Raw genomic sequence first — 21,149 nt, 5'->3', positions numbered from 1 at the left:
TATTCAGGGTTCCGCAGACGTGGTAGAGGGATGTTAATTTATTTAATATAGGCCAATTTAAAAGTAGTGGATAAAAGTAGGTGCCAATTAAAAAGACATCAGGCGCTCTTTAAGAACAGCCTTTTCTTAAGAAGGTTTTCTTTGGATCGTTCGCTGTTGTCTAATTTGTGATCTTCAGTAAATAAATAGTGAAATAGGCCCAGAACAAACTGGCATCCCTTCAGTGATGCGGTTGCTCATGGAAGCTAATGATTCACTACAGGAAATCCAGAAGTTCTTTTATCTGTAAGTCACATTTTGTTGAACTAGTCCTTTTTCTAGAAATCTGGGAATGGGGAGATACAGCTGGTAATTTAATTACTGTTTTATTTGGACCTTATGCCTTCATAGATGTAAATGTTAGTATTTGGGGGAATGGTGAAAATTGTGCTTTTGAGTAATTCCTGTTACCTTCTGAAGATCTATCCCAGATGGTAGTATTTTGGTCACTATAGGTAAACTGGACATAAGCCAGGGACAGGGGAAGAGCCCTTTAGATGTTCTGGTCTCCATTTTGAGACATCTTTCAATAGCCTTGTAGTAATCATATTACTTTGTAGGTTCGCTTTACTAGGTTTTTCCGTATAAAGAGCAATCTAGATTTTTAGTTTGAATTTTTAAGGTTATTGCTTTTAACAACCAGCGTGTTTGTTGGAGGCCTGGGTTTAATTACATACCTTTGTGGACTTTTTTCTTCCTAGTTTGGGGGTTTGAGTGTGGCTTCAAATATTTGATAAAAATTAAATTGTACTAGCAAGTCGAAGTGCTTTAAAATATTTTGTCAGTGGTTTGCTTTTAGTAGAATCAGTGATTATTTCTCTTAACTGGCACATATAGTTTGACTTATTAAAAGTTGTTTTCTCCCATTAAGAGGTAAATATTGACCAAACTGAATGCTGTCTTAAACTGCTTTCCTGTCATTTGGGCAGCATGGTACTTAGAAAATAGATTTCTTGCCCCTATCAGAGAATCAATTGATTTGTCCATTGTTAAGAATCTTCATGGTTGTTGGATGGCTTTAAGTTGGGGGAAAAAAACATAGTAAAAATAATGGCCTTTGATTTTTAGAGATACAGATATGAATTGTTACCTGAAAAGGGGTGAACCAGACAACTTTTGACTTTCTGTGGCATATTAAAGAATTAAGTACCTTTCTCAGTTTGATCTTTAGATGATTACCTTTATGTGGGAGTTAATTTCCTTCAAGGATATTCTTATGTAATGTTGGTAATGTGCTATTTTTTTTTAGCAGAGAAAGTCACTAATTTTAATTCCACTAATTTAATTCTTTTGAGGGTGCTCCATGGGGAAAGGAATGTTGTGGGAAAACCTGAAGTGAGGGTACAATTTACAGACCAGGGAGGTGAGCTGCTTTTCTTACCAAATTTTAGATGTTTAAGCAATTTGAAAGCCTTGTTGCTTGCTTAAATAACTAATTAACCAATTCCTTAACAATAAGTAATAATTCTGATCTTCACGTTATCCTAAGAAGAAAGAGTGGCCCTCTCTCTAATAATTCACTGAAAAGCAGTGATTACTTGCTCTGACCACCGCCCAAGGGCATACCAAATAGATATGACTGAAAGTTTGTTTTGATTACCCTTGTTTCCCTCATACTATCCCTTTTCTCAGCTGTCTGTTCCCTCTCCCCATCTTTGTCCATAATCTCATTTTTTAGATGGCACAAAGAAAGGTACTGTGTATGTGAAGTCTTGAACTGAAAATGTGTATCAGTGACCTTGTTTCTTATTCTGGTTTCCATTTTTCTTACTGATGATAATTAAAATTGGTTACCAATTTTTTGCATTTATTCAGTTTTTCCTTTGACCTTTATTAGTTTGGTTACATTTGTTTTCATCTCCTTTCAATTAAAGTTAGGTATTCTGGAATAGGTATTTTGAGTCCTCAAAGAAAGGGGTGAGTATGAGGTCTGTTTCAGCCTTCCAAGTTGGGAAAGGAGTGAATGATTTAGTATTTATTATTAATAGTTTATGGAGAAAATTTTTGATTGAAAAGTAAGTATAAGTTGAAAAGAGTAATAACTGCACATGCATTAAGGCAAATTTAATCTACCTTTGAATTTAGGAATTTGCATTTCAGTTCATATCCTAGAATATAAGAACACATTATACACAGGGTACAGGAATGGATTCCAAACCTTTGGCTTATGAATAGTATTGCACAAACTGAAGATGTGCTGGGTATGATTTTTGTGGGTCATTGAGGAATCAATCCTATGTCTATTACTATATAATAGAACTTAGAAAAAGGATGCTGGTTCAGGTACAGGAGTATATAAGACAATATAGTTAGATGTGTAGAATTTAAAAAATTAAGTCAAAGAGGGAGCCAGACATCATGAAATTTACAAAGGACCTAAATTTGTTTTTATAATATTTATAAAATAATATAATTAATATAATATAGAAAAACTTAATAAAGTATAAATTAAAGATAGGACCTATCTAATTTATTTATGGAAGATGAAAATGAGATAAAAGTATGCAAAGCTTTTTACAAACCTTAGTTAATTAAACTCTAAATGTCAGTTATTATTACATTATACATCGGTTCATGTTGTAAAATGATTGTAACTTTAAGGAAACGTTTTACTCATAACATGGCTACATCTTGTTATATTTTTACTTAGTTACATGTGATGCTCTGAAGAGTGGCTTATGGTCTAGCATGGCAAGTTCACTCTTCAGGCACATGCTGGGTAACAAAAACTTTGTAGTCAGAGGACAGTTAACAGTTGCATCTGAATGGCTTTAAAGTGTTGAATCATATTTCTGGATATGTTATCCTTTGCTTTAATAGGTTTCACAGTGAAAAAATATGTGCTGTATGTATTAGTTATAAAAAATGCTTTATAGAGCCATATTAAAAAAAGATTTTCTTATTCTGGGTTCCTTTATAATTCTCATTAATGCATAAGTCTATAAAAACTTTGAATATCGCCTAAAAATTAAGACATTTGGTGGGTGTACTCCTAGCTTGAACCCAGTCAACTTCATCTTGTATTAGTTATGGGGAACTAATTTACAGGGTTCCAACATAATCTGTCACAGTTCAGAATGCTAGAATCTTAGAGCTGGACCTAGAATTTCCTCACTTCATTGTGAAATTTCCCTACATGTTGTGAAGTTTCTGAGCAAGTCTAATTTTTAAGATGTGGATATAGCAGTACTAATCAAAAAGCTTGTCTTCCTATAAGTTATAGCAAAAAGCAGTGATTAAAAACTAATTAGCATTTTCTAGGGACCCTCTGGTTTATTCTTTTGTTCAACTTCTCATTTTTTTTCCCTAGGAAAATTTTCTTTTCAGTGGTTAAGGGATGATCTGATGTAGACAAATGTTTCACTGAATTGTTAACTCAGCCTCATATCCAAGAAAAGTTGCTAGGGCAGTTAGTTTAATTAAGAGCTTCCGTTCCCATTTCCACTAAATGGTTGAGATGTGTCACTAAAATGAATTTTTACATATCCTGAAAATTTTAGACTATGTATGGAGAATGCTGTTGTCAAAAAACTGTATTTGACAGGAATGAACTGTGTAGCTAGAATGAAAGATCATACCTATTACTTGACACAGAGCTAAAGTAAATTTAACGTTCATTTGGTTCAGTTTTTTGCAGTTATTGGCTCTTAATAGGTATGATTGGCAACTGGTAATAAAATTGTATCATTTGTTTCATATTATTTACTTAAAATTATCTTGTGATTCATTGAATTAAACTGGAATAATGGTAAATTGAGAGCTTTGAGAACTTCTAATAGGTTTTAATAAATCTTCTACTGAAGTGGTTTGTGGAATTATTTCATGTGAGTGACATGCAAATCTGAACCCTGAAATATATATATATATATATATATATATATATATACACACATATACATATATTTTTTTTTTTTGGCTTTTTGGAGGGCAATTGGGGTTAAGTGACTTGCCCAAGGTCACACAGCTAGTTTTTGTGTTAAGTGTCTGAGGGCCTTTCCGAACCCAGGTCCTCCTGACTCCAGGGCCGGTGCTCTATTCACTGAGCCACCTAACTGCCCCCCAAATACAGTCTTTGTGGAGAAATGGTAATTTTATAATATGTGGCAGATGTTGCATGTATGTAGAAAGATCTGAAATTCTGAGAAAATTATAAGAAATAATCATTATGTTATAGTAGCAAAATATTACATATTAATATACTCAGACTTGTATGTAGATCAATACCAAGACAAATATTTTTCTCCAGCTACCAATTAAAGACACCCAGTGATAACTTAGTACAAAGCCTTACTTATTAGAAAGTCTTACTGACCTGGAATCTGCTTTTCTATAACTTCTGAGTGTTGTTCCTCATTTTCTTCTTTGGAACCAAGCATAATAAATGTAATTCTTTGTCACAGCAACTTTTTGATGTCTTCCTTGTCTTTTCTAGGTTAAAATCCTAAGTTCCTTCATTTGTCATCCCCACACAGTTCTGGATATGCTTCATATGTGTTGATGTCTCCTAAAATGTGCCTAGAACAAATGACAAGATAAGAGTTTAACCTGTTTGAATAGTGCATCATATGCAATCCTTTAATTATTTTCATATTGTCTTCTGGTGGCACATTAAGAATCTTTAAAATTTCAGTTCTCTCTGGACATCCCAGAGGGTATCTGCATTCTCTAATGTTCCTCCTTAGAATTCAGTCAGTTTCAAAAAAAAAAAAAAAAGTCTAGTGTTTGAGGGGGCTGCAGAAAGCCACACTAATAATACTCACTGGAGTTGTGAATTGATCCATCCATTCTAGAATTCACTTTGTATTCACTCAATAAATGACTAAAATATCCGTATCCTTTAATTCAGAGATTCTGCTGCCAGACATAGGAGGACAAAGACAGAAAGAGAAGTTCCATGTATACCCATAGTCATAGCAGCATTTTTTGAGGTAGCAAAGAAGAGAAAATAGATGATTATTGATTGGAATAAGATGAGGCATGAACTTCTGATAATTAAGAAAATAAATTATATAATAAAACATAGATAATCTTACATTTTAAAACTAAGTCAATATGCAGCTCACAGGTTTCTGTGTATGGTTTGGTGGCCCCCATTTCTGTTTTTGACACCCACTGGCCTAGAGTACCAAGGGGTTATAAGTGACTTGCCCAAGATCACATCTTATATTTATTAGAGGCAGGCTTTGAATCCAGGTCTTCCTGGCTTCTTTCTCTTCTTTATCCATGTTGATTGGGGAAGAGCTAAACAAATTGTGGTATAAGACTATTGTGTACTATTCCTGTGCTGCAAGAAATGATGAGTATGAAGAATTCAGAGAAGCGTGGGAAGAATTATGTGAACAGTGAAGTAAGCAACTCCAGAAAAAGTATGCAAAATGACTGCAGCAATGTAAACGTTAAAAGGAAACAGAAAACTATATACATAGGACCAGCCAGAGAAGAGAAAATGCCTTCTCCTTTCAAAAAGTTGAAGGAAGGACTATGGCTATAGGTAGACAGATGCATAAGCTGTAGAGAAGGTTGGTAAAAAATTGGTTAGTTTTGGAAAGAAAAAAACTACTTTTGTAATGTGATGACTGACTTATCTAGGGTAGGGATATAATCAGAAATGAAATTTTTTTTTTTTTACAGAGTATGCCCATATATAGACACATTATTCCAGTTCTTAGTAGGAAAAAAATACTGGCATGAGCATATTAACAATATTTATTTCTTTATTATTATATTTATATATTTCTAAATAAGATTTCTTTGGAATTCTTGTGGAATTCCCCAAACTCGAGGATTATTGGATCTTGAAATAAGATTATCACCCATGGAGCAAATAAGTAATAGAACCAAGTGTAGAAATCAGGAAGGGAATTCAAATCACTTAATTTTTGAATTTGAGACATTGTATATGCAATTTTCCACTTGTCTTTTTTTTTTTAATACTGCTAACATTTTGAGATTGTAAGCTCCTGGTGAGCAAGACCTTAACTTGTCTAAGAAAAAACTGTTTCTCTTACAGATTATGATGCATGATTATCACAGAAGAAATTCATGTCTATAGCTTTTAAGGACTTGATTACATCATTTTCAAGCCTGATAGTTTTGGAATCACCATTGCAGCTTTAAACACGTCTGCATTCATTCAGCCCCCCGCCCCCATCTTCATACGAGAAGATAGAAAATTGTGTGCTGCATTTTCACACTCCAGTTCCTTTGGATTATTTACAAATCTTCTGGCATAAATTCTCACAAATACATTAGTAGGTGAGTGAAAGTTTAATACCTTAACTAAGAGATTTTAAATACAGTACACTGATGTTCTGCTAAAATCTTGGCTAGGTAAGAATTTCTTTTAAGACTTTTGCTAAACATTGCAGACCCTTTCCATCAACGTCAAAAGTAAAAAATTGTGGTACTATTTCATATTATATATTCACTCTACCACCAAATTGTTAAATGTTTCTCACGGACGGCATTAGGAGTATGAATTCTTTGGTATTATTTAAATTATGCCATACATGCCTGCCAGTATTTTAAATTTCAGTGACTGACACATTCAGTTGTGTATCTTGCTCTACAGGAAAGTAAGGGGGAAGGGGATAAGAGGGAGGATGATAGAAGGGAGGGCAAATTGGAGGAGAGGGTAGTTAGAAGCAAATACTTTTGAAAAGGGACAGGGTCAAAGGAGAAAATAGCATAAATGGGAGCAGGATAGGATGGAGGGGAATATAGTTAGTCTTTCACGAGATGACTACCATGGAAATGTTTTGCATAACTTCACACTTTTAACCTATATTGAATTGCTTGTCTTTTCAATGGGGGTGGGTGAGGAGGGGAGAAGGAAGTGAATCTGGACCTCAAAAGTTTTAAAATCAGATGTTTAAAAAAATTGTTTTTATATGCAACAGGGAAATAAGATATATAGGCACTGAGATAGATATCCATCTTGCCTAGCAAGAAAGTGGTGGGGGGAAAAGGGGGTATATAAGAGAAGGCAGATTGGGGGAAGGGGTATTCAGTATGCTTGCTATCTTAGGGTGGGGGGTAGGAGAGATGGGAAGAAGATCTGTAACTCAAAATCTTATGGAAATGAATGTTGAAAACGAAAAATAAATTTTAAAAAGTTTCAGTGACTGAAAAATGAAAATCATATTTTAATGTTTATTTCAGTGATACATTTTATTCTGTTTTTATAAGTAGAATTTTAGCATTCATTTGTTTTTTAAAGCAGGTAGGTGAAATAAAGTATATACCTTTGGTAAACCAGTTATTACTTTACAAAGTAAAGGTGATTTTAGGATATACAGAATTTGAAAGTTTAATTTAGCTTATAAAGGTTATAGTTCTAGAGATTCATTGAATTGTTAAAAATTAGGTCGCAGTTAATGGACTATAAAATAAATTTTAAAATAGGCACTATGCATGAATATGGCCATTTATTTGTTTGTTGGTAATTCCATTGTTTTAAAATTTTGAGCTGAAAGAGACTTCTGTGTCTAGGTAATAGCCCTTTATTTGACAGGAAATTTGAGCTCCAGAATTAAGAGCAAATGACTTTCTCAAGGTTATAAGGTTAAAAGTGGCAGGGTTTCTGACCTGATAATTTTCTCTGTAATCTTAACTTAAAGTGAATCTATACCCTGCCCTTGTAATTATGGGGAGAGGAGGAAAGAAAGGAAAAAGAATTAGAAGAGGGGTCTAGTCTAGTAGGCAATTCCTTTCAATTGCAGGTTGGGATAAGACAGTACTAGAGTTCAGTTTACTCCTTCAAGAATGGATTGTTAATAGGAATAACCTGAAAGTGGTCCTGATTTATCTAATCACTGTTTGCCAACCCTTAATGTTAAGGGATATGGATAGGTGGGTCTGACCATGCTTTTGCTGTACTGTTTGTGTAGAATATACTTTTACATGTAATGTGCATAGTGATTTAAGGGTATCCCACTTGGGTGAAATAGGATTTATAATATATTATCCTACTATGCAACAAAATTGTTAATTTTTTAGTGGCTATTTTCTAAGAAAAAATGACAACTGTTTTCTTTCTCTCAGCCAAACCTACATTTAAAAATGATTCCCAATGGATATTTAATGTTTGAAGATGAAAATTTCATTGAGTCTTCAGTTGCCAAATTAAATGCTTTGCGAAAAAGTGGTCAGTTCTGTGATGTTCGACTTCAGGTACTTAAATTTTAATTACTGGGATGTGGTGGAGTTATAAACTACAGTGGGCTAAGCTAGTCTGGCATATACACTAAAGGGCATTAATATAGGGAACTTCCCAGGAGCTGGGGACTGTTAGGTTGCCTAAACAGGGATAAAAATGCCCAGGTCAGAGATTATAAAGAATTAGGTCCTTGTGTGTCTAACTTGGTCAATATAAGGAGATTGAGTCTTTTTTTAAAAAAAAAATAAGACATACTTTTTGCTGAGTCATAAAGATTCCCAGACTTAGGGATTACATTTTCCATAAAAGGCATTTATAAAGTCTATTTTGAAAACAAACAACTTAGGAGGAAATTAAGATAACTGAATATTATGTAATGATTTGCTGGTAAGATGTTATCTAATGTATTTCTAATTGTAATTCTTTGTAATCTAAGGTCTGTGGACATGAGATGTTGGCACACAGAGCAGTGTTGGCTTGCTGCAGTCCCTACTTATTTGAAATCTTCAATAGTGATAGTGATCCTCATGGAGTTTCTCATGTTAAATTTGATGATCTCAATCCAGAAGCAGTTGAAGTCTTGTTGAATTATGCCTACACTGCTCAGTAAGTAATTTTTATCAAATAAAAGTGAGGTTCCATATCAGAATTCTGAATTTAAGACAGTGTCTTAGAAACCTTGATATTGGCATATTACAATGGGCCTTTGAATTTTTTTTTAACAGATTGAAAGCTGATAAGGAGTTAGTAAAAGATGTTTATTCTGCAGCTAAGAAGCTAAAGATGGACAGAGTAAAGCAGGTACAGTCTTATTTATATAACCAGAATGCAATGTGGCTCTGGTTTTAATCGAGTGCATAACTTTGAAAATTTACTGTCATGGAGCAAGTGAAAATTTTTACAAGAAGCATGTAGTTACTTGACAAAGATAATTGCTTCAAGAAAAATGAAAATAAATTGGGGCTTTCTTGGGGGCAGTGGTGAAATGAAAAGGCTCATATTTAATAGGCTAGGTTACAGTTCTCATCTCAGGGGCCCTTCCTAGTTTGTGGCAAAATGACTTAAATACATTCCCCTATTCATTCATACACCAACAATATACCCTGCATTCTCTGCTTTCTGGAGCTTTTATTGTTCTCAGGATTTCCTATTGAAAATGGTACCTTACAAATTCATAGAAAAGTTGTAAAATATTCTTATATTTGCATATTTTTATTTTTTTCCTAAGGTTTGTGGTGACTATTTGCTATCCAGGATGGATGTTTCAAGCTGTATCTCTTATCGGAATTTTGCAAGTTGCATGGGAGACTCACGTTTGTTGAATAAGGTTGATGTTTACATCCAGGAGCACCTATTACAAATTTCAGAAGAAGAGGAATTTCTTAAACTTCCACGGCTAAAAGTAAGAAGAAAAAACAAATTATTTTGACTGCTTCAATTTTTAAAGTTTTGTGCCTTCTTATCATTTCTAGATATGGCCTTTCTCCTTAGAAACAGAGACAGCAAAACAAAACATTAGAGCACTTGGCTTTTAAGTGTTTATGACATTCCACACCCATAATTCTCACCCATCCTAATGAAAGGAGGATTGTACATTTCTTAGCCTGTCTTGTGGTCAAGATTATCAGTGACTAGTGTCATTTTAGTTCCAGTAGCAGGTTGTTTTTTGTTTTGTTTGTAGCAATGTATCATTCCCTGCCCCTTATCCCTACATGCTAAAGATGTGGTACAAAAGCTGTATTTCAAAGATTGTAAAAATCAAGTGAAGTGATTGTATCTTAACTTCTAGCTGAGTATCTTTTTTCCTGTTCCTCCTCAAGAATTTTGTTTGTTGGGGCAGCCAGGTAGCACAGCAAGTAAGAGCACCGGCTCCAGTGTTGAGAAGACCTGGAGATCGAATCCCGGGCTCAGACACTTAGCACCCACCCAGAAACACCTGGCCATGTAACCTTGAGCAAGTTACTTAACCCCAATTGCTTAGGGGCGGCCAGGTGGCTCAGTGAGTAAGAGCACCGGCTCCAGTGTTGGGACGACCTGGAGATCGAATCCCGGGCTCAGACACTCAGCACCACACCCAGAAATAACTGGCCGTGTAACCTCGAGCAAGTTACTTAACCCCGATTGCTTTTTAAAAAAAAAAAAAGAATTTTGTTTGTTGTTTTTCTTTAAAATGAGTGCAGTTTTTAATTGAGTGTAGCAAAAACCTTTATTTAGGTAGAGTAAACATGAGAAGTTGAATTTTTTTTTTAAAGCAACTGGGGTTAAGTAACTTGCCCAAGGTTATAAAGCCAGTTATTTTGTGTGGGTGTTAAGTATCTGAGGCCGGAACCGATCCTGGGTCCTCCAGACTCTGGGGCCGGCACTCTTACTCACTGCGCCACCTAGCCTCCCCCAAGAAGTTAAAATCTTAACATAATTTTGTTATAGAAACTCATGCAATAGAACCTAGAATTTTTACTGAAAGACTGGGCACTAAAGTATATTTTTGATTGTTATTTTTTCTTTCTGGAACTCTAGTTGGAGGTCATGCTTGAAGACAATGTCTGCCTGCCTAGCAATGGCAAATTATATACAAAGGTAATCAACTGGGTGCAGCGTAGCATCTGGGAGAATGGAGACAGTCTGGAAGAGCTGATGGAAGAGGTTAGTTTTTAAGTAAATGGGATTAAACAATTCTTTAAAGTTAAGTTGCTTTGACATGAAGGATTCCCTTTCATTTTTATTTTATAACCATGACCCTAAAGAATTTAAATTTTGCTGTAGGTACCCCTAAGCTGAGAAACAGGGGGGGTGTCCAGGTGAGCTGAATGAACTGTTCAGTCTGGTCTTCTGCTTTCTTTTTTTTTTCTTTGCTCATTATGTGCTGATAACTTTCTTTAAAGTAGCATGTAATTTGCTTTAGAAATGGGGAGGTGGTACTGAAATTTCCTGTAGATTCTTAATGTTTCTTTCACAGGTTTTTGCTTTAAATATGAAAAGTAGGTAAAAGCTTCTAATGGTTGTTCCTCCCCATTGATTTATCTCCCTATAGGTTTATTAACAAAACTAGGATACCCAAGACTGAAGAAACAAGAAGAAACCTCAAGTGTATTGACACGTACAGAAGCAGCAGTCCTGCCCCAGTTCTCCTAAGAAAAATCCGCTGTGGGCAGAGAGCGATGATGATTTAATGGTGTTTACTCCTTTACAGGATTCTTTTCTTTAAAGCTTTGTGTCTTTCATTGGTGTTATTCATGCATACCTCTAAACTTCTCTTGGGCCACCTTTTTTCTTAAGACACCCCCAGCAATCCCCTAAATAGACACATACACACATATATGCCCCCAAAAGCCTAAAATATTAATGAAGAAACTTGGAAATTTTTTTTCCTAAAGCGCACTCTGCAATTAATTGCTCAATTGTAACGTTTCCACTGAAGCTAGATAATATGTAAAAGACATAAGCCTAAGAGACCTTTGAAAAAAACACATTGTGTTATTATTTATGTTCATAATTGATCTTCTGTCTTGCCACTTGTTATTTGGCTGCTTTTAGTAATGTATTGCATGTTCACATTTTTTCTGTTTTGGGGCTTGGGAATTGAATTTTTTTAAAGTTCACTTTTGTTGGCATTTTTCATCCTGCCCCAGAGGAAAGTATTGTTGTACATGGAAACAAGCTTATTTTCAGGGGGTAAACCCTAGTATGTGATTGTGAATCTGTATATCATTCAAGATCCTGTATATTGTACTTTTATGCTTTCTCTCTTAATGTTATATTAGAAATGCTAATAATTATTAGGAGTCATGAAGAATGAAGATTTCTTTCAAGCAGAACAAGCCAAGGATTCTTAAGCCAGTATTGGAAGATTTTTTTTTTTTAATTTTTTCTTTTTTTTTTTCTTTTTTTATTTTTTTACCACCATGACTTGTATTTTTCTTTTAATTTGTGATTTTGCCAGAGTGAGATATCAAGAGGCACACTCACTGGAGGTTCCCTTGTGGAGTCTTTGTATTCTACCTAATAGGAGAGTAGTTATGGAGACAAGAGCCACCACATGGGTATTCTGTTGCTGTTTTGCAGGTTCAAACGTTGTACTACTCAGCTGATCACAAGCTGCTTGATGGGAATCTACTAGATGGACAGGCTGAGGTGTTTGGCAGTGATGATGACCACATTCAGTTTGTGCAGGTACACATTGCAGAGTTGGAGGTAACTGCAGGTTAAAACTTGATAGTAAACTTTATAGCACACCTAAAAATTTCTTTTGCTCTAGTAAAGAAAGGAAAGTAGCAGAATTTTTTATGGCATAATTTACAGTTTGTATTTGGCAGAAGGGAGGATCTTGACATTTATGGAATTGGAGTCTGCTAGTTCATACCTCTTACTCCCAGGTTGTAATTATTAGCCAATTTGGGGTCTTACTTAGATATTTTCCCCCAAATTAAGATTTGCTAAAATGCAGGAATGAAAGTAGAGTGACATGGAAAAAATTGAGTTTTTGCATTAGGATAAATTAGCACGTTATGAGTAGAGAATGCAGTCATACTTAAGAATATAAAAAGAGGCGTCTCAATCCTTTTACACAGATGATTGGCTGTGGACATTTAAGAAGTTTTGGACATGTTTCTTAGCATGTAGTGTTTGGTCTTCTAATGTGTGAGCTTATAATGGCATAGTTTGGAAGTGGATCATATCATAAATAGCAAATGATAAAGACAGTGTGTAGGTACCAGAACCTTAAAGAATGATGAAACTTAGTCTTTTTACATATTAAGTAAATATTAAATATTTACATATTTACATAACCATAAACTTGGTTGATTTCAATGTACCTTTTCCTTCATATTGCTTAGAAGTTCATTGCTTTTATTTTTACTAATTATCCCCAGTCTCTGTTTTATTGCCTTTTCTGAACATACAAATTTCATTCCAAGTAATTAATCAAGTATCCCAGGTACTTAACATCAATTAAGTAAGAGAAAGGCCAGATTTGAATGGTTTAATTAGTAGAGATGATAACAAGTGAAGAAATGATTATATGTTCATTTTTGGTTGTGCATAGTCATCTTCATTGAAAAGCCTATGAATTTTATCAGGTCAGATGGGGTCTTCATTAATAGGAAATGTCTCTGACCATCATAAAGCTGAAGTAAAAATTATTACTATAGTGATTCTTATGCCAGCACTGTGGATTTGTAGCAATTCAGACTTTATATGCCCATAAATTGAGTCATGTTCTCATATAATAACAATTCCTAACATAGCTTCCAGAAGTGATCAGACTTGTGCTCCCACCTTGCATAATGCACAATAGTGTTGACTTATAGGTTCCCAGCTGCTGGAAGATGGGTTTATTACTTGCCTCTGACAGTATATGGCTGCAGTGATACTTGGGATCACAGATTTAGAGCTAGAAGGAACTTCAGGTAATATTTCTCTTTTACGAGATGAGAAATAAGGCCCAAAGAGGTCACTTGTCCGATTCAGAGCTGGGAGTTGAACCCAAGTCTCCTCACTAAATTCTTTCTATTGAAAATCTGTTGATTCTACCTGGCATTGTGTCTTAGAGGCACTATACAGATATTATATGTTTCTCCCTCATTCAGTGGAAACATTATCTTCTAACACATCTGTAAAATGTATTCTGTGATCTTAGAGAGCTGTGTCAAATGTATGTCCTAGTGTAGTCCCTTTTGGAGATTTTGATGCTTAAAACAAAAAGTGGTCAGCATTATTTCTTTATTTGAATTATTAAGTAGACTTGTAGCTAGTTCCATAATTAATTATTAAATCAGAGCTTTTTTTTTTTTTGACTTGTCTTTAGATGTAGTGGTTGTTTTGTGAAGTGAACGCCTACTTAGGTGTGCAAGTAGACTTGTCTGTGTTTACAAAGTAGGCTTATTTTAAATTTAGGTGTGCTATAAATGACATACATAAGTGGTGGATTTTGGAATCACATTTTCCCTCATAACGGCTCAGAGGAACAGAGGCAGTTCAGTGTGTGGTCTTTGGCTAGGTTTCTGTAGCTCCCTTTTGATTTTGCAGAAAAAGCCACCACGTGAGAATGGCCACAAGCAGATAAGTAGCAGTTCAACTGGATGTGTCTCTTCTCCAAATGCTACAGTTCAAAGTCCTAAGCATGAATGGAAAATCGTTGCTTCAGAAAAGACTTCAAGTAAGTGTATGAAAATTGATGGATTGCCCTATTGAGTAGCACAGTTTTCTTTGTATTTTGAAAAGGAGAAAAAAACTTTCCCTCCAAAGTAACTGTTATGTGTAATAGTGTGTATAAATAATGGATTTCAAAACTGAAATTACAAGTAGATAACTTTTTAAACTTAATTTTTAAAGTTTTTTTTAATTGCCACAATTTCCCCCAGTATGTATTTTTTTTTTCCCTAAAGATGAAAAAAGAAGAGAAAACAAGCAAAATTGATGACATACATTTAGAAAGTCTGAAAATCTATGTTCCACACAAGTGGACATCCCCATCTTTCTGCAAAGGAATGGAGTAGGGGGTGTTGTCTCCTGCTTGGGAGCCATGTTTGATTGGATGTAGAATTTTTAATGCCAAGTTCTTGTGCTTGCAGATAATACTTACTTGTGTCTTGCTGTGCTGGATGGTGTATTCTGTGTAATTTTTCTCCATGGACGCAGCAGTCCACAGAGTTCACCAACAAGTACTCCACGATTGATTAAAAGTTTAAGTTTTGAATTACAACCAGATGGCCCGGTAGAAAAGCCCATGTCTCCCATGCAGTATGCTCGATCTGGTCTAGGAACAGCTGAACTGAATGGCAAACTCATAGCTGCAGGTAAGTTACTTACTTAGAAACATTTTACATTTAGAAGCCTAGCAAAGTTTATAATAAGAGATTAGGGATATTGCTAGTGAAAGCTGAATCCATTGGTAGTCAAGGATGTTTATTTACTGCTTCCTCTTGATGTATACTGGATATGCCCACTCTTGCCTGTGGAGGGAAAGCATCAAGTAAATGCTCTTACCTTATGCCCAACGGTCATTAGTTGAGGCTCTGTTTTAAAAAACAATCTGACTGGTGTGGGAATATAAAAGAATAACTTTTGCCCCTCCTTATTCTAATTTTCAGTCCAGGACTAAATAGCAGACTTAATTCTATAGTAGACATTTAGTTAAGGCAGAAATAAGCACACTTTCTTATGTATGTTTGATCCTAGAAACATTTTAAGGAATTCTGAAGTCAAATATAATACTGAATTGCTTACTAATTTCATTGTAAATCTCTTATTATCCTTTTAGGTGGCTACAACAGAGAGGAATGTCTTCGCACAGTTGAATGCTATGATCCACATACAGATCGTTGGTCCTTCCTGGCTCCCATGAGAACACCAAGAGCCCGGTTTCAAATGGCAGTATTAATGGTAATTGAGTTGATCCTACAATATATGAGACCTTTTTTTTTTTTTTAACCTTTCATTGTTACTTGGGAATTGATTAAAGTTCTGTAGTCTTGAATTAGCTGAATTTTCAAACAGATAAGACTGAAATGATTTCCTTGTTTTCTAGGGCCAGCTCTATGTGGTAGGTGGTTCAAATGGCCACTCTGATGACCTGAGTTGTGGAGAAATGTATGATCCAAACATAGATGACTGGACTCAAGTTCCTGAACTGAGAACCAACCGTTGTAATGCAGGTACATTTTTTTTGCTGGGTTTGCAGGTTTGGGATAATTAGGAATTTTAAAGTAGCATATAATCACTTTTTTTTCCTTCCTTTCCCAACAAATGGAATATAGGGGTTTGTGCTTTGAATGGAAAACTATACATCCTTGGTGGCTCTGATCCATATGGTCAGAAAGGACTGAAAAATTGTGATGTGTTTGATCCTGTAACAAAGTCATGGACCAGCTGTGCTCCCCTTAATATTCGTAAGTTGGTGGTATTCATATTTTAAGCAGATTTACTTGGGTTCCTTTGAAATAAATCCCTAGGGTAGTAAATGTATGAATGTTAAGAGTTTGAGTAACTAAGTAATAACACTAGTTTAACTTTATAGGTAGACACCAATCAGCAGTATGTGAACTTAGTGGTTATTTATACATAATTGGAGGAGCTGAGTCTTGGAATTGCTTGAACACAGTAGAACGCTACAATCCAGAAAATAATACCTGGACACTGATTGCACCTATGAATGTGGCTAGACGTGGAGCTGGAGTAGCTGTTCATAATGGTGAGTATTTTTCCTTTCTACCAACATGGTAGTGATAAAAGGTAAATAACAAAATCAGTGTTCCCATAACTAACTCTCAAAGAAGCAAAAACTCTTTGCTGACTACAACAATGTGTTATAATGTTATAAGGGGGAGGGCTGGATGCTGGGTCCCTTCCAACTCGGTAGTCATATACGTGTGAATAAACTTGGTACCTTAAGTTTGGTAGCTTCCAAAAGTTCCATAGATTCAGATAATTTTTATAAATCAAATTTAGAAACAAAAGAATACTCCAGAAATTATAAAAAATTCTGTATTTAAAATGTTAACCTTAGTTCTTTTTGTTATTTCTTGTGAAGTAACTTCTGTATCTTCCACCATTACATACTTAAAATGACTATAAGTTTCAGTACAAAGAAAATATTTTTAAAGAGCCATTAATTTAATTAGTTCTTTATTGTAAGAGAAATTTTCTTTAAAAAAGACCTTAATGCTTTTTCAGTTTGAAATAACATTTAGTAATTTCATAAGTGAGTTGTGATTTTAAAATGGCATATGAGCACATGCAGAGTAAAATGAAGAAAGAACAAAACGATAATTTCAGATGAGGCAAAAATAAACCAATACTGTCGAGGCACAAATTGATAAATAATATACTTTGATGGGTAATGAAAATCGTTATTAAAAATATATACAAAGTGCTGGAAAAACATTTAAATGACTTGCCTTGTGAATGAGAATATTAAAAAATATGCCATATTTCAGCATTTTCCTGAGAATGAAAAAAAGTGATACAGATCCTTTACAGAAACAATAGAGATAACTCATCTTAATGATAATATATTATCACAAAGGAGCAAAAAGATACAGCTCTAACTGGAGACTAGATTATAACATAGTGGATGAGTTGTGAGAACATAACAATTTATAGCATGAATAATGCAGTCCAAGAAAATTTATATCCCAATTTTATATGTGTAACTTTGTTATTCCTTGTTTGAATTATTTATACAGGTTTTTTAGTTGTATTAGTAGATTGTGAGTACAGAGTACACCAAAGACTGGAATCGTAAAGTTCTGTAATTTAGAATGTCAAAGAACATACAACAGAATAGTTATCCAGGAGTTAATGATGTCTAACTCCAATGGGAAAGAGAATTTTATGAAATCATATGATGAAGGTTAATGTCTTAAACCATCCAGTAGTTGTCTGTGGTCTAAGTCTAACTGGCCTATTTGTCAGTTAAGCCTGTTTTTCCTCCTGTTCAGTTTCTGTATATAATTCAACCTATTTTAGACCAAACAAGCTTTCTAACATTTCCTCGGGAATTTTTGTTTCTTCTTTGGACACTTATTTCATTGTCATCCTTCTAAAATTCAGAGATTTAAATCGATCACTTTCATAGTCTGATAGACATTAAGTAAAGACGGATTACTTCCAAATAGTTATGTCATAACTTAAAACAGTAATGCATTTGAATTGCTAAGATTCTGGCATTCCTTCAGATTTTTGTTAATCCGTATCCCTGGTATCTGTACTTTTTATACAGCAGTCCTTTGTATTTACTCCTATTGATAGTCTTATTAACATTTCTCTTTTAGGAAAGCTATTTGTTGGTGGAGGCTTTGATGGTTCTCATGCTGTCAGCTGTGTAGAGATGTATGATCCGGCTAGAAATGAATGGAAGATGATGGGAAACATGACTTCACCAAGGAGCAACGCTGGCATTGTTGCTGTGGGGAAGACCATTTATGCAGTGGGAGGATTTGATGGCAATGAATTCCTGAATACTGTGGAAGTCTACAACCCAGAGTCAAATGAATGGAGCCCCTATACAAGGATTTTCCAGTTTTAACAAATTTAAGGCCCTTTCCAAACTAACAGGCTTAGTGATGTAATTGTGTTTAGTAGAGGTACAGTTGTGAATAAGGTGGGGCTGGGGGTGGGGGAGGGTATATAGAAGTTGCTAACAGCAACACAAAGCTTTTGCATATTGCATACTATAATATGTGCTGTACATATTTTTTTGTGTTTATTTGAAAAGAATGCCAACATGAAGGTTTGTTTTGTGTATTTTTAGAATTTTTTTTTTGGTTACTTTATCTTTTTGGAAGTTGACATTGTAAAAAAAAATAAACCAAGAATTGATTGGGCATATCATTTCAAGAGTTTCCCTCTCCTCCACATTTGTTTTGCCAATTTGCACATGAAATGACTTTCTCCTTTGAATGTGTTTTATGGGGGCAAGAGGGGGTAAGGTATTGGGATGTCGGCAATTGTTTTTCAGGCCCCTTTTTAGTAACTGGAACAGTCTTAACAAAAAATATTCTTTATTTAAATATATTACAGTGGCTATTTTTTTTTTTTAATGAGAAAGCTGACATGCCTACCAAAATTTAATCTTTTATGATTGCCTTTTTATAAAAAAAAAAAACTTTTTATATTCTCAGCAGAGTACTTTTATCTGTTGATGTGAAAAGTGGCAGATTCAAATTATTGAAGCAGAGGGAGAGTCTTAGAACGTGCTAAGAGGGAGGCTTCCCTTCGACTCCTAGAATGCCAACTTCTAAGCTTTGGCCTCAGCTGCAATACTGTTTTTTGTATACAACACTTTAATTATTTGAATAGCGTTCTGAACAGTAACATAGCTGTGGTTACAATAGGTGAAAATAATTCTGGCTTTAAGTATTTTGACTTGGGTTGAGGAGGGTGTTTTGTACAAGACTCATTTAAACTAAGTAAAAGATAGTAAACATTTTCTTTTCAAAATAAATCGTTCATCTTGAACAGTATAGTTAATTCAAAATGGCAGCCCTTGCTCATGAAACATTTAATGCACACTCTACTAGGTTTTGGAAAACAACCTCAAGCTGAACTATGTTTTTGTTCATATGGATAAACTCGGGATACTTGGTGTCTAATGTGTAGTGCTGCACATCTAACTTAAGGTGCCAAATATTGGCCCTTTCTAATGCTTTACTGCTGATGCAAACACATTAAAGGTACCTTGCAGGAAATCCTTGTACCATGGGATTAATATCAGAACACTGTTGTTTGTGTACTTATTTCCTTAGTATCTGATGCATGCTTATAAAGAATGAGAAGGTAAAACTTGGTAAGTATAAGGAAACTTTGTTCCCTCACCCACCCACCCAATTCATGGTTTGGATACGCATCTATGCTATTTCATCTGAAAGAGGACAAGTATACCTAATTCTAGAATAACAACTTCAGTTCTCATCCAGTTAGGACACGATAAAAGTAAAGGGAATTTGTTTCAATGTCCTTAACCTACAAAATGAAGAAATTAGATTAGATGAAGATTGTTAACATCAGATCCTCATAGCATTTAGAGATAAAAAAGATCCTAACGTGACAACATTTAAGTGACCTAAAATTACACAGGTGGAAATAAAACTAGGATTCAAATCCATATTATACTAGTATTCCTATTTTATCAGACTGCCTATGATTGTGGTACAGTGGCCTCATGTTTCCTGACTGCTCCATATTCCTGGGATGGCCCTTAGAAAACTATCCTGGTCATGTATGTTCAGGTGTGCACAGCTTGAAGTAAAAGCTCAGTTTAAGCCACTTCCATTAAAGACACAAACCAAGGAACCAAATGAAGATTTTTTTTTTTAGCCTTGGCAAAACTGGGTATTGGAGTAGAAACATTTACAAGGCCTTTTTTTTTTTTTTAACATTTGAAATGCTACTCTAACTAGCAACTTAAGGTCCCTTCCAGTCCCTTATATAACTTTTAAAGTAAAGCAAGAAACATTTAAATTTACAAAAAAAATTTATTTAATTTTTCTAAAATAAATAAGACATATATATATATATTTGGAATAGAATGCCTAAGTTGGATTTGTTACCAAATGGTAGAATACATTTCCAATTCCCTGTACAAATGAATAATGCATAGGACTAGATGTTGAGTTTCAGCCAAGAGCTAACACTGCTAAAACTAAACTAGGGCAGACTTGCATTTCAGGGGAAAACACAAACCCTCTTCTAGAAATAAAGGATGCAAGAACTGAAGACTGGAAGAGGTAGTTAGAGTTGTAGCTCAACTTCACTGCCATTAGGTAGGAACTGAAAGCAACAAAATGACCCCAAAATAGATGCTTTTTGTCTTAACTAAGAATCTGCATATTAAAGGCTACATCAAAGTGTGTATTAGTTCCCTGGCCTGCAGGTCTTAACAGTTCTGGTGGCTTAAGTTCAGTTTGTGGGAATGTGGCCATGTTGGGATTGGGTTTTATATATGCCTGGTCCCATGACTAAATGAACTACAAGTTTATGACAACATAACACGACTCGGGCAACTTCAGACTCGGATGAGTGCTGAAAAGCCACCATCATCCCATCTGTAAGGGATAAGAGGAGTGGGGGATGCTGGTAGCTTGAGAAGTACTGAGCCTACACACAGTAAAAAGCATTTATCCCAGGATGTAAGCACTAAGCTTTTGTCAAGTCTTGGCTGTTTCAGGAAAAGGCAATCAAATATGAAAATCTGAGGACCATTCTTGGTCCAGTTTTGGGTTTGGCTCAAAAGTAGACTTCACAACAAAACAAAAACTACATTATACTGTTATTTCATCTAGTCCAAATCATAAATGAAGGATTCAGGAAGAAAACATTTAACAAGTCCTGTAATTGAGCATATCTTCAGACCACCCCCGATTTTTGGCTTCCATATAGACAGAGGCATTGCACTGCTGCATAGTGAATTCCATCTGGGCCAGCTGACAGCATCCAATTTTTAACTTTTCCC

General features: G+C 34.9%; 2 protein-coding genes across 3 annotated transcripts in view; one reads left to right on the top strand and one right to left on the bottom strand.

Moving 5' to 3' along the window:
• Positions 1-19,414, top strand: part of IVNS1ABP (influenza virus NS1A binding protein) — a 21,001-nt gene extending 1,587 nt beyond the window's left edge. Inside the window, exons 2-15 of the mRNA XM_069074426.1 lie at positions 6,050-6,294; positions 8,083-8,211; positions 8,634-8,803; positions 8,923-8,998; positions 9,426-9,599; positions 10,715-10,840; positions 12,260-12,367; positions 14,225-14,354; positions 14,770-14,994; positions 15,459-15,580; positions 15,726-15,852; positions 15,955-16,086; positions 16,215-16,388; positions 17,971-19,414. Of these exons, the coding sequence (XP_068930527.1) occupies positions 8,101-8,211; positions 8,634-8,803; positions 8,923-8,998; positions 9,426-9,599; positions 10,715-10,840; positions 12,260-12,367; positions 14,225-14,354; positions 14,770-14,994; positions 15,459-15,580; positions 15,726-15,852; positions 15,955-16,086; positions 16,215-16,388; positions 17,971-18,224 (1,929 nt within the window). The 5' untranslated portion in view covers positions 6,050-6,294; positions 8,083-8,100 and the 3' untranslated portion in view covers positions 18,225-19,414. The remainder of the gene's footprint in view (positions 1-6,049; positions 6,295-8,082; positions 8,212-8,633; positions 8,804-8,922; positions 8,999-9,425; positions 9,600-10,714; positions 10,841-12,259; positions 12,368-14,224; positions 14,355-14,769; positions 14,995-15,458; positions 15,581-15,725; positions 15,853-15,954; positions 16,087-16,214; positions 16,389-17,970) is intronic.
• SWT1 (SWT1 RNA endoribonuclease homolog) overlaps positions 18,299-21,149 on the bottom strand; it is a 181,378-nt gene continuing 178,527 nt past the window's right edge. For both annotated transcript variants that reach the window (XM_069074419.1, XM_069074420.1), the window contains exon 19: positions 18,299-21,148. In XM_069074419.1, the coding sequence (XP_068930520.1) occupies positions 21,016-21,148 (133 nt within the window). In that variant the 3' untranslated portion in view covers positions 18,299-21,015. The remainder of the gene's footprint in view (position 21,149) is intronic.

The sequence above is a fragment of the Petaurus breviceps genome, unplaced genomic scaffold, assembly GCF_028583685.1.
Source record: "Petaurus breviceps papuanus isolate PSGF00001 unplaced genomic scaffold, PetGlider_PUasm1.0 90895, whole genome shotgun sequence".
NCBI classification, from domain to species: Eukaryota; Metazoa; Chordata; class Mammalia; order Diprotodontia; family Petauridae; genus Petaurus; species Petaurus breviceps.
This window is presented reverse-complemented; position numbering and strand designations above follow the sequence as displayed.